At 42.0% G+C, this 21,525-nt stretch overlaps 1 protein-coding gene across 3 annotated transcripts in view; it reads right to left on the reverse strand.

The window, feature by feature from the left end:
• The window catches only part of LOC125632620 (carbonic anhydrase 13), a 40,818-nt gene extending 20,125 nt beyond the window's left edge, over window positions 1–20,693 (reverse strand). The window contains exons 1-3 of one of the 3 annotated variants that reach the window (XM_048841129.2): window positions 20,439–20,693; window positions 14,300–14,350; window positions 9,579–9,776 (exon numbers count right to left, since the gene is read on the reverse strand). In XM_048841129.2, the coding sequence (XP_048697086.2) occupies window positions 9,579–9,776; window positions 14,300–14,350; window positions 20,439–20,469 (280 nt within the window). In that variant the 5' untranslated portion in view covers window positions 20,470–20,693. The remainder of the gene's footprint in view (window positions 1–9,578; window positions 9,777–14,299; window positions 14,351–20,438) is intronic. The other 2 variants (XM_048841128.2, XM_048841127.2) reach the window with 2 other exon arrangements.
• Window positions 20,694–21,525: the final 832 nt, after the last annotated feature.

Raw genomic sequence — 21,525 nt, forward strand, 5'->3', positions numbered from 1 at the left:
TATTACAAATATTTGCAATGTAAAAATGATAAAAGAAATAGTATTTTTCAATTCCCCCATTACATGTACTGCAGTGCAACCTCTTTATCATGAAAGTTGAATTTACAAATGTAGAATTATGTACAAAAATAATTGCATTCAAAAACAAAACAATGTCAAACTGTAGAGCCTATAAGTCCACTCAGTCCTACTTCTTGTTCAGCCAATTGCTCAGACAAACAAGTGTGTTTGCATTTGTGGGAGATAATGCTGCCCACTTCTTGTTTACAGTGTCACCTGAAAGTCAGAACAGGTATGTCATAAATATAAAGGGAAGGGTAAACCCCTTTAAAATCCCTCCTGGCCAGAGGAAAACTCCTCTCACCTGTAAAGGGTTAAGAAGCTAAAGGTAACCTCGCTGGCACCTGACCAAAATGACCAATGAGGAAACAAGATACTTTCAAAAGCTGGGAAGAGGGAGAGAAACAAAGGGTCTGTGTGTCTGTGGTATGCTGCTTTTGCCGGGGATAGACCAGGAATGGAGTCTTAGAACTTTAGTAAGTAATCTAGCTAGGTATGCGTTAGATTATGATTTCTTTAAATGGCTGAGAAAAGAATTGTGCTGAATAGAATGACTATTTCTGTCTGTGTGTCTTTTTTGTAACTTAAGGTTTTGCCTAGAGGGATTCTCTATGTTTGAATCTAATTACCCTGTAAGGTATCTACCACCCTGATTTTACAGGGGTGATTCCTTTACTTCTATTTACTTCTATTTCTATTAAAAGTCTTCTTGTAAGAAAACTGAATGCTTTTTCATTGTTCTCAGATCCAAGGGTTTGGGTCTGTGGTCCCCTGTGCAAATTGGTGAGGATTTTTACCCAACCTTTCCCAGGTAGTGGGGTGCTAGGGTTGGGAGGATTTTGGGGGGAAAGACATGTCCAAACTACGTTTCCCAGTAAACCCAGTTAGAGTTTGGTGGTGGCAGTGGATATTCCAAGGACAAAGGATAAAATTAATTTGTACCTTGGGGAAGTTTTAACCTAAGCTGGTAAAAGTAAGCTTAGGAGGTTTTCATGCAGGTCCCCACATCTGTACCCTAGAGTTCAGAGTGGGGGAGGAACCTTGACATGGTGGCAGAGTGGTGGGATTAACCTGAAATCATTTTGAGATCAATTTGAGATTTTTTGAACTCGAAATACAGATTTTAAAAAGGAATTTTTTTTTCCTTTGGGGCTGCTGGAAAGGAGGTCCAGAAAGCAGCTGAAACTGAAAGCAGTTTGTTTTTTCTCTGCTTTGGGGCCAGAGGAGAGACAAAAGGGGATTATCTTTGTGAATTGCAGGTTTTCTTTGCCTGGAGGCAGGGTACTTAACTCCTGCAGGGAAATTCAGTCTTCCAAACCAGAAGGGGTTTTTTTTCCCTAAAAGTAAATAGGGAAAGTGATCTACCCATTTGCCTGGAGACAAAAGTGGCAGGGTTTATTTTTTTTAGGATTTTGATTTTTTTACAAGGAGCACAAGTTTGAAAAGGAATTTTTTTTCCTTTGGGCTGCTGGTAAGCAGGTTTCCAAGTAGTTGGAGGTTTTTTGCTTTGATTTGGGCCCAGAGCAGAGACAAGGGAATTGTCTTTTTCTGTAGGCTGACAATCACTATCAGAGAATAGGTATTCTATTCCAGCACAGCAAAATTTTACAGCAAAGTTTTGTTTGTTTATTTCTAAACCAATTTCTAAATCGGGTGTAAAGTTAGTTAGAAACAGAGAGGTTAGGATGACAAAATCCACGGCTCGACAAAAGCTGGAATTAGCCAGATTTCAGGCTGAGGAAAAACAAAGGGAACATGAAAGACAGATAGAACTCATGTGGCTGAAGAAGGAGGAGAAGGAAAAAGAGAGGAAGCATGTGGAGGAGGAGAGGGAAGAAGAGAGGAAGCATGCACTGGAGATGGAGAAGGTAAAGGCTCAGCAGAATATACCAACAAACCCTAGCAATCCATCTCCAGGTACCACTTCCCATCCCAGAAAGTTCCCCACCTACAAGGCAGGCGATGATACTGAGGCCTTCTTAGAAAACTTCGAAAAGGCCTGCCTTGGGTACAACATGTCTACTGACCAATACATGGTAGAGCTGAGGCCGCAGCTCAGTGGACCCTTAGCTGAGGTGGCAGCTGAAATACCTAAAGAACACATGAACAAGTATGAACTGTTTAAATCCAAGGCGAGAGTCAGAATGGGGATAACACCCGAGCAGTCTCGTCGGAGGTTCAGAGCCCTAAGGTGGAAACCAGACATGTCATTTACCCGACATGCCTACCACATTGTGAAACATTGGGATGCCTGGATATCAGGAGCAAGTGTTGAATCTCCAGTAAATTTGCCCTTCCTAATGCAAACGGAACAATTCTTAGAGGGAGTTCCTGAGGAAATAGAAAGATACATCCTAGATGGGAAGCCCAAAACTGTAATCAAGGCAGGAGAGACTGGAGCCAGATGGGTGGAGGTGGCAGAGAAGAAGAAAACTGGTCGCAGTTGGAGCGGAGACCAGAAGGGACAACCCCAGACCACACCCTATTACCGGGGGCCGCCCAAAGCCCCACCTACCTCCCAAAGAACCCTCCAGACACCTTATCGTCCCACCACCCCGTTCTCCAGCAACCCACCTCGCCCCAGTGACCCGTCAGCTGGACGATGTTTTAAATGTAATGAGCTGGGGCATGTAAAGGCCAACTGCCCCAAGAACCCCAACAGATTACAGTTCATTGCACCGGGATCACACCAGAGGTCTGCAGGCCCAGATACCTCCCAGATACCCTTGGAGCAGAAGGAAACTCTGAGTGTGGGCAGGAAGAAGGGACATCAGAGCACAAGTGTCAGCTATCCATGCTTCCTTAGTGAACCCCAATTTAATCAACTCAGAGATCTAAGTGACGACTCAACCCTTCAAGTCCAACTCTTTCAATTTGCCTATAGCCAAGTTGCCTGTCCAGTACCAGGGCTGGTCAGGAACGTGGACTTTTGCAGTCTATGATGATTATCCCATCCCCATTCTGTTGGGGGAAGACGTGGCCAATCATGTGAAGCAGGCCAAGAGGGTAGGAATGGTCACCCATAGCCAGGCTAAAAAAGCCGTGAGGCCTAGCTCTGTTCCGGAAAATTCGATCAGGACCCAGTCAGAGGTGATGGATCCAGACCCCAGGCCAATATCTGCAACAGCAGTAGTGGATCCAGTCCCAGAGACCCAGATGGAACCAGTCCCAGAACCGGAACCAGCGGAACAACCAGCACCAGACCATTTGCCAGCACTGAATCCAGTACTTGCAAACTCAACACCAGAGGGCCCCACCGAACCTGAACCAGCAGCAGCCGATAACCCTACACAAGAGGCTCAGCCGGAGCCTGAATCCCAACATAGTGCACCAGCGGAAAGCGGTTCACAGTCAACGGAAACAGCCCCATCCCCTACATCGCTTCCAGAGGGACCAAGCATAGGTCCACAATCCAATGAGGAACTGATGTCTCCAGCATCAAGGGAACAGTTCCAGACCGAACAGGAAGCAGATGAAAGCCTCCAGAGAGCTTGGACGGCGGCACGGAGCAACCCACCGCTTCTCAGCTCTTCTAATCGATCCAGGTTTGTTGTAGAAAGAGGACTTTTATACAAGGAAACTCTTTCTGGTGGACACCAGGAAGACTGGCATCCTCAGAGACAGTTGGTAGTTCCAACTAAATACCGGGCCAAGCTCTTGAGCTTAGCCCATGATCACCCTAGTGGCCATGCTGGGGTGAACAGGACCAAAGACCATTTGGGGGGGTCATTCCACTGGGAGGGAATGGGCAAGGATGTTTCTACCTATGTCCGGTCTTGTGAAGTATGCCAAAGAGTGGGAAAACCCCAAGACCAGGTCAAAGCCACTCCCCATCATTGAAGTTCCATTTCAGCAAGGAGCTGTGGATATTCTGGGTCCTTTTCCGAAAAAGACAGCCAGAGGAAAGCAGTACATACTGACTTTCATGGATTTTGCCACCTGATGGCTGGAAGCAGTAGCTCTAAGCAACACCAGGGCTAAAAGTGTGTGCCAGGCACTAGCAGACATTTTTGCCAGGGTAGGTTGGCCCTCCGACATCCTCACCGATGCAGGGACTAATTTCCTGGCAGGAACTATGGAAAGCCTTTGGGAAGCTCATGGGGTAAATCACTTGGTTGCCACTCCTTACCACCATCAGATAAATGGCATGGTGGAGAAGTTTAATGGAACTTTGGGGGCCAGGATAAGTAAATTCATAAATGAGCACTCCAATGATTGGGACCTAGTGTTGCAGCAGTTGCTCTTTGCCTACAGAGCTGTACCCCATCCCAGTTTAGGGTTTTCCCCATTTGAACTTGTATATGGCCATGAGGTTAAGGGGCCATTACAGTTGGTGAAGCAGCAATGGGAGAGATTTACACCTTCTCCAGGAACTAACGTTCTGGACTTTGTAACCAACCTACAAAACACCCTCCGAACCTCTTTAGCCCTTGCTAGAGAAAACTTAAAGGATGCTCAAAAAGAGCAAAAAGCCTGGTATGATAAACATGCCAGACAGCATTCCGTCAAAGTAGGGGACCAGGTCATGGTCTTAAAGGCACTCCAGGCCCATAAAATGGAAGCATCGTGGGAAGGGCCATTCACGGTCCAGGAGTGTCTGGGAGCTGTTAATTATCTCATAGCATTCCCCACCTCCAACCGAAAGCCTAAGGTGTACCATATTAATTCTCTAAAGCCCTTTTATTCCAGAGAATTAAAGGGTTGTCAGTTTACAGCCCAGGGAGGAGACGGCGCTGAGTGGCCTGAAGGTGTCTACTACGAAGGGAAAAGTGCTGGTGGTGTGGAAGAGGTGAACCTCTCCATGACCCTTGGGCATATGCAGCAACAGCAGATCCAGGAGCTGTGCACTAGCTATGCACCAACGTTCTCAGCCACCCCAGGACTGACTGAACGGGCATACCACTCCATTGACACAGGTAATGCTCGCCCAATTAAAGTCCAACCTTACCGGGTGTCTCCTCAAGCTAAAACTGCTATAGAACGGGAGAGCCAGGATATGTTACAGATGGGTGTAATCCGCCCCTCTGAAAGTGCATGGGCATCTCCAGTGGTTCTAGTTCCCAAACCAGATGGGGAAATACGTTTTTGCGTGGACTACCGTAAGCTAAATGCTGTAACTCGCCCAGACAACTATCCAATGCCACGCACAGATGAACTATTAGAGAAACTGGGACGGGCACAGTTCATCTCTACCTTGGACTTAACCAAGGGGTACTGGCAGGTACCGCTAGATGAATCTGCCAAGGAAAGGTCAGCCTTCACCACACATCTCGGGCTGTATGAATTTAATGTACTCCCTTTCGGGCTGCAAAATGCACCCGTCACCTTCCAAAGACTTGTAGATGGTCTCCTAGCGGGATTAGGAGAATATGCAGTCGCCTACCTTGATGATGTGGCCATATTTTCGGATTCCTGGGCAGACCACCTGGAACATCTACAAAAAGTCGTCCAGCGCATATGGGAGGGAGGACTGATTGTTAAGGCTAAGAAGTGTGAAATAGGCCTAAACAGAGTGACTTACCTTGGACACCAGGTGGGTCAAGGAACTATCAGCCCCCTACAGGCCAAAGTGGATGCTATCCAAAAGTGGCCTGTCCCAAAGTCAAAGAAACAGGTTCAATCCTTCTTAGGCTTGGCCGGTTATTACAGACGATTTGTACCGCAATACAGCCAAATCGCCACCCCACTGTCAGACCTAACCAAAAAGAAACAGCCAAATGCCGTTCAGTGGATTGAAAAGTGTCAGAAGGCCTTTAACAAGCTTAAAGCAACATTCATGTCTGACCCTGTACTAAGGGCCCCAGACTTTGACAAACCGTTCCTAGTAACCACCGATGCATCCGAGCGTGGTGTGGGAGCAGTTTTAATGCAGAAAGGACCTGATCAAGAATTCCACCCTGTAGTGTTTCTCAGCAAAAAACTGTCTGAGAGGGAAAGCAACTGGTCAGTCAGTGAAAAAGAATGTTACGCCATTGTCTACGCTCTGGAAAAGCTACGCCCATATGTTTGGGGACGGCGTTTCCACCTGCAAACCGACCATGCTGCACTGAAGTGGCTTCACGCCATCAAAGAAAATAACAAATAACTTCTTTGGTGGAGTTTAGCTCTCCAAGATTTTGATTTCGACATCCAACACATCTCAGGAGCTTCTAACAAAGTGGCCGATGCACTCTCCCATGAAAGTTTCCAAGAATCAACTGGTTAAAATCGTCCTTGAGATGTGGAAAATACTGTTAGTCTTTATGTACTTGGTAGTATGTTTAGAGATGCATGTGTCTTATTAACGCTGTTTTTCCTAGAGCTCCAGGAAGAAATCCCAGCCAGTGTTTCACCCTAGCTGAGATTTGGGGGGCGTGTCATAAATATAAAGGGAAGGGTAAACCCCTTTAAAATCCCTCCTGGCCAGAGGAAAACTCCTCTCACCTGTAAAGGGTTAAGAAGCTAAAGGTAACCTCGCTGGCACCTGACCAAAATGACCAATGAGGAGACAAGATACTTTCAAAAGCTGGGAGGAGGGAGAGAAACAAAGGGTCTGTGTGTCTGTGGTATGCTGCTTTTGCCGGGGATAGACCAGGAATGGAGTCTTAGAACTTTAGTAAGTAATCTAGCTAGGTATGCGTTAGATTATGATTTCTTTAAATGGCTGAGAAAAGAATTGTGCTGAATAGAATGACTATTTCTGTCTGTGTGTCTTTTTTGTAACTTAAGGTTTTGCCTAGAGGGATTCTCTATGTTTGAATCTAATTACCCTGTAAGGTATCTACCACCCTGATTTTACAGGGGTGATTCCTTTACTTCTATTTACTTCTATTTCTATTAAAAGTCTTCTTGTAAGAAAACTGGTAAAAGTAAGCTTAGGAGGTTTTCATGCAGGTCCCCACATCTGTACCCTAGAGTTCAGAGTGGGGGAGGAACCTTGACAAGGTATTTGCATGGCACTGTTGTAGCCGGTGTCACAAGATATTTACGTGCCAGGTGTGCCAAAGATTCATATATCCCTTCATACTTCAACCACCATTCCAGAGGACATGTGTCCATGCTGATGATGGGTTCTGCTTGATAATGATCCAAAGCAGATCATTTTCATCATCTGAGTCAGATGCCATCAGCAGACAGTTGATTTTCTTTTTCGGTGGTTCAGGTTCTGTAGTTTCCTCATTGGAGTGTTGCTCTTTTAAGACTTCTGAAAGCATGCTCCACACCTCGTCCCTCTCAGATTTTGGAAGGCACTTCAGATTCTTAAATCTTGGGTCGAGTGCTGTAGCTATTTTTAGAAATCTCAAATTTGTAACTTCTTTGTGTTTTGTCAAATCGGCAGCGAAAGTGTTCTTAAAATGAACAACATGCTCTGGGTCATCATCCGAGACTGCTATAACATGAAATATATGGCAGAATGTGGGTAAAACAGAGCAGGAGACATACAATTCTCCCCCAAGGAGTTCAGTCACAAATTTAATTAACACATTTTTTTAATGAGCATCATCAGCATGGAAGCATGTCCTCTGGAATGGTGGCCAAAGCATGAAGGGGCATATGAATGTTTAGCATATCTCACAAGTAAATACCTTGCAATGCCGGCTACAAAAGTACGTTTGTTCTCACTGTCAGGTGACATTTTAAATAAGAAGTGGGCAGCATTATCTCCCATAAATATAAACAAATTTGTTTGTCTTAGTGATTGGCTGAACAAGAAGTAGGACTCAGTGGACTTGTAAGCTCTAGGTTTTACATGGTTTTGTTTTTGAGTGCAGTTATGTAACAAAAAAAATCAACATTTGTAAGTTGCACTTTCATGAGAAAGAGAATGCACTACAGTACTTGTATGAGGTGAATTGGAAAATACTATTTCTTTTATCATTTTTACAGTGCAAATATTTGTACTAAAAATAATATAAAGTGAGCACTGTACACTTGTGTTCTATGTTGTAACTGAAATCAATATATTTGAAAATGTAGAAAAACATCCAAAAAGATTTAATAAATTTCATTTGGTATCTATTGTTAACAGTGGGATTAAAGCTGGGATTAATCATGATTAATTTATTTTAGTTAGTCGTGTGAGTTAACTGCAATTAATCGACGGCCCTACAAATAAGCAAACTGAAAAAAATGCTTTGTTCAAGGAAATATTCAATAATTCATCAAAAAGTTCCCAATAAAATTATCTGTAACTCTTTTTCAGAACATATCACAATTCCATTTTCTGTTTACAAACATTTCATTCAAAATAATGTCTGCTGTGCCAGAATCTTCATATGATTACAGCTTCTGCATTTGTAATTTGGCAATGTGGCATATACTGCCTTGCGAATATATTGCACAATAGGGTAAAGTGTAACAATGTTACAGGAAGTTTACAGAAGTTTAGAAGTTTCAACAATCTGGAAGATATAGTAAATGGAAGGAAAAGAAACTGTTGCCTAAAGCAGTTCCTCATTCCTCTGTAATGTGGGAAGGCAGGATTCTCCTGCTCAGCTTTCTTTGTAAATCTTATTTTGTCCATGCTCACTTTCCTAACTATCCTAAACTTGGTAAAACATATAAACAACCTTTGATCTTACAGCACCTGCTAATGAAACTGGATTAGTTACAAAGAAGGGTTTGAGAATATTTACGAATATATCCTGACATCCTGTAAATGTCAAACAGCAAACAGAAAAATCAAAACAGTTCCATACTAATTTGGGTTTATCTTCTCACTTGCCTTTATAACAAAGGCTTCTCTTGCTAACCTTCTCCAAGTAGTGAGGCAGTATCTGAAATTAACAGATCAACCATAAGAGGCTTCTCTCGCTTGTGAAGGGCTTACACTTTTATTGTTTGAAAAAGAGCTTTCTGTAGATGCAACTTGCCTCTCTGCTATGCAAAGGAAGCATTCTGAAAACCCATATGAAGTCAGTAAATATAACAGAATGTTTTTTGGACAGGACAACCTCCGAGCCTCCATAGTTGTTTGCAAAAGGAGAGTCAATGGGTGTTAAAAAAAAATGGGACAATGACATTTCTTAGAGAGAAAAAAGATCCTTTGACATATAATTTCTTTGTTCTTCATTGATCAACTCTTGGCATGAGTTCAGAGCAAGAACATAAATCGTGCAATACCTGTATTTAAACACAGATAAGAGACTTGAGTGGACCTTATTCATTTGAATGGACCTGCAATGAGACACAAAGGCTCCATCTATGCTGTGGAGAGCAGTGTTGAAAAATGTGTTATAAAACAATTCAAACTGGGGGTTGGACACCGTATGGATGATACTATACCATGTGGGGAAAAATTAACAGAATGTGAACCTGGGCATTTTCTGAGAAACTGTGATTTAGAATTTCTTTAAGAAATCATCTCAATATTGCAACAAACTGAAAATCAGGAAAAAGTATTTCTTTTGGACTCAGAGAACTACAGGGTTGCTGTTCATATGCCATGATATAATCTCCAGTGCAACATACCCAGACTGTACTCCATTCAAGAGACAGGGAAAGAAAGAAAGTACAATTAAATATGAACAGAAACAAACCTGATTTATTTTCTGTGTCATCAAATTCTACACTGGTGGAGTGTCCATTGTTGAGGATGACTTTAGCAGAAGTTGGATCATAGTTGGGGCTAATAGGAGGTAGAGCAGGGTCATATTTGGTTTCTTCAGTTTTGATGTCAATGGGGGATTGACGGTCTCCATTAGCGACAGGGAAAACCTCTTTCCAGCGAGCAGGTCCTAAAATGTATTGGAAGGAAGTGGGGAATAAGGTGTTTTTAATTAATTAAGTAAGTAAGTAAGTAATTTCACTGTGTTTGCTATTTTCATAGAAAAAAGGAATTGACAAATGAGAAAATGAATCACAAGAACTCACCTGGATTATTTTAATTAATTTTATTTATTTATTTTAAATTAAAAACAGAAAGATTCACCAAAGAATGGAATTCAATATATCATACGGCTGTCTTTGCCAGGTCATCAGACAGCTCTCTGCTCTCAACACAGATCCTTCTCCAGTCTAATTGATCAAACACAAATTAGAACATTAGTTTGGCACTTTTTGCCTCTTCCCAGGTTCTTCTAGCCAATAGGAATGCAGCAGGCACCTGTACATTCAGTAAGCTCAGAGATACTTAACTCTTCATCTGAGCAACACCAATATTTAACAAGTTTTCCTTCCAATCCAGTATCCTGCCTCTAGCATACTGTGTGTCTCAACTAAATTTTCAGGCCTTCAAAGACCTTGCTTTAATCCAACAGTGTTTCATCTAGACCTCACTACATTATCTTTCCTCAAGGCCCCCCTCTTTAAGGGGTTCCTTCATGGTATCCCTGGAGGCAGAAGCTCTGACAGTGTGGGGATGCTGGGGTTTGTGCATAGACAAGTGAAGTACTTCCATTCTCATCCTGCAGGACCTCTCTTCTGCATTTGTTACCACTGATCAAATTCTCCTGTCCCACTAGCCACAGGGGTGGATGGAGTTTCCTTGAAATGGCTCAAGTCATACTTCTGTGATCAGGGGCATTCTGGACAACTGTATCTCCATCTTCACAGCCCGCACCACTGGAGTTCCATAAGGATCAGTCCTTTTCCCCTTCTCCCCCCCACCTCCATTTTATTCAGTGAGGAGCCAATGGATGAGACGGCGAGGGTAAATAGGTGGAGGTGTCAACAATATACAGATGATACCTAACTCTATATCTCCTTTATGACAAATGGAAACAGCACCATCTCTCGGCATTCTCAGTGTTTAGCCACAATCCGCATATGGAAGGAGTGCAAATGGCTAAAAATGGATCCAGGCAAGACTAAGGTGATGCTACTAGGAGGAGGAAATAATTTTGAAGAACTTGTTTCCTCTATGACCTCCTCCTCCTCCCATTATTAAGGGCATCTGCTTTCAAAATTGTTAAGTCCGTCTGTAGCTTGGGGTCCTTTAGGACTCCTCAGTGCTACCATAAACCCAAACAGAGGTTGAGGGGTAGCCAGGGGGATAGGCAGGGGGAACGCACACAAACAAATAAGGACCAGAAGTTTATATCCCATCCTGTCACTCTCAGAATTAGGGCACAGTAATCCAGTCATTTATAACCTTTTGATTATTACAATTTGTTATACATAGACTTAACAGAATTTCATGTTATATAATTTTGATGGATGGATGATCAATGTTTATTTTTAAGCTTTTTCCATTTTTATTTATTTAAATTTTCACTGTTGCATAAAACTATGGGGTTAGGAAGGGGTCAACATCACATGTAAAAATTTACAAAATAAACATCCTTACATCAAATAAATTCACAATTAGCATTTTTCTTACTGTGCCTATCTGTAAATTTTAATTATTATGGATGAATATATTTTTTCATCAGTTTGTGTGTGTGTGACATTTACTAACATTTAGCGATAAAAATATAATCCTTCCCAAACTAGTTACATGTAGGAATAAAGACAACACACTGAACAAGCTCTAGCTGGTATAAAATGCATCAGCCCACCTATTTAATAACACAGGTTATGATACGCTCTCTGCACTGTTTGCCTATTGAATACAGAGTCCAGTATGAGATCTCTGTCCCAATCAAGGTTCTCTTCAAGACTGGCCCTAGCTACTAGAAACACCCTCCTTCCTTCACTCTCAAAACCTGCCATGACAGCAACATTCCTTAAGACAACAAATGGTTTATCAATAGGGACAGATTCATGCATGCAGGAGACAGTATGTTCCCAGGAGCTGGGTCTGGACAGCGGAGTTTGTTCCTGTGTATAATAAAACTAACCATGGATCTCACAGCGTTCATAACTAAATGTCAAGCTCATCTTTTTGATTTGTCTTTTCTTTAATAATATCTTCACACATCCCAATAAAAAACAAACAAAACTATTTCTCTTACAGACTGGAAACAAATGCTGCTTTAAATGATTCTTCTAGCTCTTGTTGATCTGGTGGACTCAGATATGGGCATCTGACTTTTGATGTATTTAAACAAGTTCTACTGATTTGTCTCAATATCCTTGGCTGTCTGGTCTACATATTCTCTGGATTTCCATATGAATAATAATAGTCACAGCAATAATTTGTGCTTCCTTTGTAAGACAGAATGGATTTCCATTTTATTTTGTTCATACAAAGTTAGAAAATAATGCCAAGCAAAATAGAGAATTTTGCTATAAATCTGTGATAATCAGGAAACAACAATACAAGAGATATACTAAACTGCGTGTAGGATTATCACTTTTAAGGAGACACAAAAGAGATATTCTTGGTATTGAGCAAAATGTATTGGTGACGAGTTAGCTATGTAAGGCCAGATTCTGATATTTTGTTTTTTGAGTAGCCCCATTAGTACTTAATATAAGTAAAAGTATCAGAATCTGGCTACATAGATTTCAGGGTATAAACTAAAAGCAGGAACAATATTAGAAGCAATGGTAAATCAGATGCTGAGTAGTGTCTCACTGTGCAAGTAGTCCCATTGAAATCAATGGGATTACTCAAGGAGTAAAGAAGTATGAGAATCTAGCCCATGGTAACTTGTGTTGGCACTGCCATTATCCTCTAATAAAAGTGCAATTGATTTGTCTTTTCAGTACTAGAAATGTACTAGTATCACAGTGTTTGCCCACTATTGCACTGCTAAATGCATGCTGGGGATGCTATTAAATACTCTTGAAATGTCAGCTTCATTCACACCAGGCTTGCTTATCTCCATCACTCAAACTAGTTGTGCCCTATCCTCATACATTTTGGCTCCATCTTTCCCTAGCACATTCAGTGCTTTTCAACTAATGGCCTAAATCGGAGAGGTGTTGAGTACCTTTCACACTCATTGATTTTAAATGGAGTGCTTGGCACTCAGCACCTCACAGGCCCTAAAATAGCATCAATGTGTCATGTCAGGGCTAGTCTACACTGGCAACACTAAAGCACTTTAATGTGCCTTGTGTGGTCGCGGCACAGCGACCCACCTCAACGAGGGGCGTAGCTCCCAGCGCTGGGGCACTGTTTAGACTGGCACTTTACAGCACTGAAACTTGTTGCACTTAGGGGGGGGTTTTTTCACACCCCCGAGCAAGAAAGTTGCAGTCCTGTTAATTGCCAGTGTAGACAAGCCCTCAGTGTGTCGCAGAAAGCTTACATAGAATCATAGAATCACAGAATCATAGAATATCAAGGTTGGAAGGGACCTCAGGAGGTCATCTAGTCCAACCCCCTGCTCAAAGCAGGACCAATCCCCAATTTTTGCCCCAGATCCCTAAATGGCCCCCTCAAGGATTGAACTCGCAACCCTGGGTTTAGCAGGCCAATGCTCAGACCACTGCATGAGTTTTAGGAAAGCAGGTCTCTTAGAAATCTCTTTCTCCTCTAATCACTTTCATAAAGAGAGTACAGCTCTTCTAAACAACAGAGGGAAAATGCACAGAATAGGTCTCAGAGAAGAGTAATTATTTGCATGTCAGAAAAAAGGCTGACTGCACGCAGCATAGAGGTAGAGGCTTTCGGTCTGGGATGTGTCTGAGGGTAATTTTTACTCAATAAGATGGAAACTCAAAATCTATTAACTAAATAGCAGAATTTACAAAACACATCTTACTTGCTTGAAACGGCAGATCAAGAAGTCATCATAGCTTTTTACTTCAAACCCAACTGTTTTAAAAGTCATAAATTGACAGCCAAAAAACCGAACGTTACCAATCTAATGTTAACAATTTGTAACCATCACTAAATATTTTGTAATCGAATGCCTAAAACACAACAAAACCAGATTAATAATTTATTTTCAAATTCTTACTGACAACTACTTCATCCTTCAGTGGGAAAGAATTTTCTTGTGAATTATTGTAACAAAGACAATTTTAGCTTCTCTAGACTTGTGACAGAAAAAGTATGTGTAGGGAGGTCATATTACCTCTGTATTTGGCACTGTTCAATCACTTCTGGAAAACTGTGTCCAGTTCTGGTGTCCACAATTCAAGAACGATATTGATAAATTGGAGAGGGTTCAGAGAAGAGCCATGAAAATGTTTGAGAGATTGGAAAGCCATGTCCTGTAGTGACAGGAGCTCAATCTATTTAGCTTAACAAAGAGAAGGTTCAGAGGTGACTAGTTCACAATCTGTAGGTACTTTATGGGGAACAGAATTTTGATAATTGGCTCTTTAATCTAGCAGACAAATATAAAACAAAATCCAATAGCTGAAAGTTGAAGCTAGACAAATGCAGATTGGAAATAAGGCATAATTTTTTGGAACAACTCACCAAAGATTGTGGTGGACTCTTCATCACTGGCAATCAAGATTGGATGCTTGTCTAAAAGATAGGGTGTAGTTCAAAAAGTAATTATTTCAGGTAAATCCTACGGCCTGGACTATGTAGGAGGCCTGACTAGATGTCACAATGATCCCTTCAGGCTTCAGAATATATGAAAAGGCCTGATTCTGCAATTCTAGTTTGAAACTGTTTTGGTACATAAAATAAATGTAACATTACAAGTCATTAGCTAGTTGTGCACCCAAAAGTTTACTTTGGTTTAATAAAGAAATTGCAGAAATATGTAACAGAGATGAGCATCTGCTTTCCTACTTTTCATAAGTTAAGAGGGTCAGATTCACTTGTTTACTTCAGCTGCTTTGCACCACTCTAGTGACACAAAGCATCCATAAACTTTGGCTTTTCAGTAAATCTGGCCAGAAGGTCAAAATGTTTTAGTCTTTAACTTTTATTTATACAATTTTGTTAAAATATGGTTTACAATATACCAATATATTTAATCTGATACTGTTGCCACTCTGGGACCTCCGTTACATAACTGGTTATTATAGTTCACATAGCAAGCATAGATATTGTGTCTGATTGGCTAAAACGGAATCATTCTAATTGGTGGAATATATATATTATGGCCAAATTTAGTGCTGACCTACACTCTGTGCAACCCTATTTAAAATCAATGGGATTTAATGAATTGTTAATCACTGCTGAATTTGATCTGTGACCTATATGCCTCCACTGAGCCAGGAAAATGTTGTTTGCTTTCCCCATTCTAATGTTGAATGTACTTCCTTAAAGGAAAGTTGATACACACTTTCACAAAATGCCCACATGACTTGCCTAAGAAACTCAAAGCAATCTCTAACTGATATACTAATTTATTTTGTTACATTTCTGGTTATACTGAGAGAACTTTGCTCCAAAACCTGTTCTTTGGACACATGCCTTTTCTTTCTGGTGAAAGTTAGCAGGAAAATACTGTATCCTTTGCTGGTGGAGATTGTCTATACTTAAGGAAGGGCCAAATGTTGAGTGCTCTAAAGGAAAAATGTGTAATAGTGGCTCAAGAAACTATCACTTGACACTGACAGTCTAGCCAGATATTGCACAGTATCTAATTTTCCAGTTTTGGTTAAGATTATGGATAAGGTTGTAATGAGACAATTCTCAGAGTACACGAGGAGGACTCAGATCTCCTTGACTCTTGTCAATCTGTCTTCAGACCTTGTTACGGTAATGGGACTGCACTACTAGTATTGATCACTGATCTCTTACCAATGTAAAAAATATGAGGTGATATCCTGTCTCTATTAAAGTAAGTGTCAACTCCCATTGACTTCACTGGGGCCAGGAATTCATTGCAGGTGTCCATGATGATATTACTGGATCTATCAGATATGTACAAAACCACGCAGCCCCGAGTGCAAGTAGATGGGACTACCTTGCAGTTATTTCATTCTTTTCTGAAGCTTGGGCGTGGTCTACACAAGGAACATATGTCGGTATAACTATGTTGCTCAGGGGTGTGGAAAATCTGCACCCCGAGTGACACAGTTATATTGACCTAATCCCCAGTGTAGACAGCGCTATGTCGACGGGTGGGCTTCTCCCATCAACATAGCTACTGCCTCTCAGGGAGGTGGATTAACTACGGCAATGGGAGAAGCTCTCATGTTGGTGTAGCTAGCATCTTCTCTAAGTGCTACAGCAGTGCAGCTGCACCAGTGCAGCACTGTAAGTGTATACAAGCCCTGCCAGAGAGATCCTAGAAAGTATTTTGTTAAGAATCCCAGGGACAGTTAAATGATCATATAGCAACAGTGACCAAAATATTTTTCCCTCCATCTGAAGATTGCATTCCTTTATCTTGGAGGCAGAGCTCACTATACGTCACTCATGTGTTTGTCACTTCAAGATTAGGCTACTGCAATCCATTCCACATAGGGCTACACCCTGTATCAACTTGGAAACTGATTCTCGTGAAGAGAGCAGCTTGTCATGATGAGCACATGATACCAGTCCTCCAGAATCTCCTCTGGCTGGCTGCTGATTTTCAGGTGGCATTAAAAGTAGTGGCTTTCACCTATAAAACCCTAAATAGCTTGGGATCTGACTATCAGAGATACCATATGCATTTGGGGGTCAGGGTTCAGGTGAGGGTGTAGATTTATATTTGTAGACATGAATTAGTGTTTTGCAGGAGCTGAGTTGAGGATATTCAGTTTGTGGACTGGCTTCTTTTATACGGAGTAAGGTTGTTGGTTTGTTGTTCGATTATATCTTTGATTATTTATAAAGAGCAACTATAGCATGGATTTATCCCACACAAAAACCTTAAACTGAAGTTAAGGTCACTAGCACATCACAGTGCTCTAAGAAAATATTATTTCACAAGAATGCTAGCGCTAAATAAAATAATCGTTGGAAATGCAGAGTTCAGTGTGTACTTCTCAAACAAGACACTGAAATTAACCTACCTATGGGGGCAGAGGTATGCCCTGAGAAACTCCAACACTCTTATTACTTTATCCATAACAGTTTCATTTTTATCAGTGACCACAAAAACACTTTAATCCTAAAGTAGTTGCAACAGCTTTATAATTTCTTTACAGTCATACACAGTACACATACAAGCATTTTTCAAATTCCTTATTAGAGAAATAGCATACTAAAGGTAACCATTCCCCATTTGTCATTAACGGCCCAATCCTGTCAAGTGCTGAGAGCACCCATCTCTTCATAGGAGGTGCTAAGCACCTTATAGGACTGAGCCCTATTCCACATGGCAGCCAATTCTCAAAGTGTCACTGCTGTGCCTCCCTATATCAGATGCCTATATCATGTGAAATAGGAGCACTTACAAGAACAAAGCAAAGATTAGGGTGGTGACAAAGTAACACACTTAGTATTGGTGATATAAATGCACTGGACAATCTGCACTGATCATTTCATCCAGTTGGACCCAGTGAATATAGCGTATATCTGTAGCTATATAGCAAACCAATGAGTATAGTGTATCTCTATATCTATCTATTTATACATGGGGACATACACACACAAATGTAGTGTAATGCTTTAAAAAATTCACTTGCTCTCTTACCAGTGACAAGCAGAAAGCAGAAAGCTTTCTCTGGCAGATGGCACCTAAATCATCAATTTGTGCAGACATAAACTTTCATTAAAAAAAAAGAAGCTTTCATCTTTATGGTTGCAAAGATAACATTGAAAATGTGAACTGAATATAAAGTATTGCAGTTTTACCTTCCTGAATCTGCAGGGAGTCAGCTTTAGTATCTTTACTGCTCTTCAAGTAGCAGCTTTGCCAAGAGCAGCACACTGCTATTTGAAGAGCAGCAAAGACACTAAAGCTGTCTCTCTGCAGAATCAGAAAGACACAACTGCACTGGCAGAATGAAATTAAGACTAGTCCGTTTATAGAACATACTGGGAATCATGTAGAGCAGTGAAAGTGTCAAGAATCACATCAATTTCATACTTCTGCTGCTTGACAAAGCTCGGAGCAAGAGCAGAGACAGGCAATGGAGAATCATAAAAACATGAGGAACAAAAAAGAAATGTTGCTAGGGAGGAGTAGAGAGTAGATACCACCTCCACCGAGGCTGAATGGATTGACTAATGAAGATCTGCCTGTCTAGCAACAGCTGGGGGCTCTCAAGGGGGAGAAGAGAGAGAATATTGGTGGGATTAAGGGGTGTGTGGAGTTTCAAGTTTATCAGTCACCAAGCAGAGCCTGATATGAGAGATTGGGGCCTCCACAGGGTCCAAGGGCAGAAAACTGATAGAAATTCCAACACCCTCCCCTTTCCCAGAAACTGGGAGGGTGGAGAGGAAGGAGAGGGAGGGTATCTTATCTGGACCTGCAGGTGGGGCCCAGAATCCTTGTTTTTCAGGTGTTGTGCTCCATCAAGAAGGTGTTGTCATACATTATTCAATCTGGGGAGGGGAGAGGGACAGGATAGAGTATAATGTATAATAATAGAGAACAAATCTAATCATTTCAGCATTGCCACATTTCAACATCACCCAACCATTCTGAAAAGTATATCCTCACAAGTACAGTGAAAACAGAGAGGTAGAGAGAGAAGGCAGAGACTTGCATAGCTATTCCTCCTGACTCCCAATCTATAAAAGACGTAGTCACCATATAGCTACACGTTTACATTTCTCATTTAGCTACCTGTGTAGCAATGGAACAATTTCAGGTTTTTTAAGTTTTATTTTATTAGGGCTGCCTCTCTTCATGAACCCACTGAAAATAAAATCTTGAATTCTCCTTTCACTTACACTTGTGTCAATCAGGAGTAACTCCACTGAAGTCGTTTGCCATTATAGATGAGAGGAAAATCATCCCCCAAGACTAAGAGCAAATAAATAATCCTGAGAGTTCAAAAAAGTATGAGAAGATTGAGGGAAATCTGAAAATGTTTGAAAAAAATCACTTGCCCACTCACCAGTGGTGAGTAGAAATAGGTCAAATTCTGCTCTTACTTACAAAGGTGTAAATCCTGAGTAACTCTGACTTCAATGGAAGTTTTTGGGATTTACATCTGTGTAACTGGGAGAGCAGAACTTAGCTGAAGTCAGTAAGAAATTCCTTAATACAATAGCTACCATTAACTCAACCATTTAAAAATACAGCTGATGTTGACTGTCCATATGCAAATTAAACAAGCATTATTCTAACAGGAATATGCTTGAATAGTTTTGTAGGAACAATTATATTACTTAGCCATTAACCAATACAACTTTCTCATGGATCACAGTGTACACTAAAATACAGCTCTCCAACTTTCAATGTTCTATAATTTATCTACAGATGCAGCTCAGCCTGCTGCATATTCCTTTGAGTTATACTCCCTCCAGCTAAACTGTCTTACAAACACAGCAGCTGCCAAAGTCATTTTCCAAGTTTAAAGTCCTCTAAGAGCGCAAGTACATTTTCACTGTCCCTGTATCTACTTTTGACAACCAGCACCCACCCACAATCTGGCAGTGCATCATCTGGGTAACTCTTCTTATATGAAAGAAATAGTTACTGTCACTGAATCACTGTACAAGGTAGTTTTTTCTTTTTATAATGTAAGGCCATATTCTGCTATGCCTCCTCAAGTAGTCCCATTGATTTTAGTGGAGATATTTAGAGAGTAAGGCATGGCTCAACTCCAGACAAGATGGCAGATTCTGGCTCTTAGAATTTTGGTGCTTTGATACCACGCTCATTACAAATATGATTGATTGACTGATTGATAGATGTAGAAGCAAAAACAGGCTGTGGGGAGCTACATTTCTTTTACAAGCACTCGCTTAGCAGTGCTAAACAGGAGAAAACAAAAATTAACGCTGCAAAAATAAAAGGAGGGGGAATCAAATTCTTACAGAATAGTTATTAAATTGTTTACCATTTAGCTGATAAATATATACTTTCAAGTGCAAACACATTGCCATTAGCAAGAAGAACTATTCTAATTAAAGCCGGTTGGTATATTTCCACTAACAGCTATTACAGAGCTTGATAATAGGACAATATTTCTTAACCGGGGATAAAACCCTTATCTCCCAAGAGCAAAAATGTTCTAATGGGGAACTATTTGGCTGTGCTAAGAAAAAAATAACCTGCCTAAGTCCCACTTCAAAGCCTAATCTTTGACCCAAAGGTTCTGCTGCAGTGTTGACCCTGCCTGGCACCAGGATGCCCCCTCTGTGGAAATGGGCAAGGTCCACCTCACTCACTGGGATGAAAGAGACTCTCCCAGGTTGAGTTGCCTCCTGCAGGGGCTCCCTAGCGTGACACCCGGTTTGCTCAGGTCGGTGCTAATAACCAGAAGAGCGAAGGACCCAAGGACCATTCCTGGGGCAGTAGCAGCTCCAGCGGGGAAAAGCTGTTCAACCTGCTAACTCAGCTCGGGCGCCAAATCTCCCCTGCTCTCAACCGCAGCCTCGCCCCCTTCGGCTCCCAGCGCCCGCACTCAGCCTCCTGCACCCGGCGGGCAGCCCCCTCACTGGAGAGGGCGGAAAGTTGGAGCAAGCTCTGGGGCAACCCTTGCTGCTGCTGAGCCAAGGTTGTGCTCCTCTCACCTGGGCTCGCCCCGCAGGAGCTGTCCCCACTCACCGTTGTGCTCGTCGTATCCCCAGTGCAGCATGGCCACCCACGTCCCCGCTTGCTGGCTGGCGAGAGGAGCAGAACGTCTGGCTGTCCGGAGCAAGGCACAGGGCGCTCTGAAGGAGGCAGGCGGCGCCCAGATGCGCAGGGGCTGATAAAGTCTGGTTGAGCCCCGGGGGCGGCCGGGCGCCGCTTGTAATTCCCGCCTTCCGCCAGCTGGGGGACCTGGCCCCCTCCAGCGCGGAGTCACCCAGAGCAGGTAACATTACTCCAGTAGCAACAGCCAAGACTGCGATCCCAACCCCCGATGGGGTCATTTGGGTTCCTGTACATCAGGGATGGGCCTGAACCCAAACCCTGGACCTGAAAAAGGCCAAGATTGTGAAGAGTCCAGCTCTGGATCCAAACTTTGCTGCTCCCATGGGCGTAGTTTATTAATAGTGACATTTTTAACAGGATCTTTGCTTGTTGTCCAGTGTTGCAAGGGGGTAAGTGGCATCTGAGGGTGCTCAGCATCCTGCCTGGGTCTTAACTATCTTTAGTAATTTTGTATCATCTGCAAATTTTGCCATCTCACTGTATACCCCTTTTTCCAGATCATTTATGAATATGTTGAATAGGACGGGCCCAGAACAGACCCCTGGGGGACACAACTATTTACTTCTTTCCATTCTGAAAACTAACCATTTATACCTACCGTTTGTTTCTTATTTTTTAACCAGTTACCAATCCATGAGAGCACCTTCCCTCTTATCTGGTGGCAGCTGACTTTGCTTAAGAGCCTTTGGTGAGGTACTTTGTCAAAGGCTTTCTGAAAATCTAAGTACACTGTATCCACTGGATCCCCTTGGTCTGCATGCTTGTTGACCCCCTCAGAGAATTCTAGTTGATTGGTGAGGCATGATTTCCCTTTACTAAAACCATGTTGACTCTTCCTCAACAAATTCTGTTCATCTATATGTCTGACAATATTGTTCTTCATTATAGTTTCAACCAGTTTGCCCGGTACTGAAGTCAGGCTTACAGGCCTGTAATTGCCAGGATCACCTCTGGAGCCCTTTTTAAAAATTGGCATCACATTCACTATCCTCCAGTC

This window comes from Caretta caretta, chromosome 2 (genome assembly GCF_965140235.1).
Source record: "Caretta caretta isolate rCarCar2 chromosome 2, rCarCar1.hap1, whole genome shotgun sequence".
Lineage (NCBI taxonomy): Eukaryota > Metazoa > Chordata > Testudines > Cheloniidae > Caretta > Caretta caretta.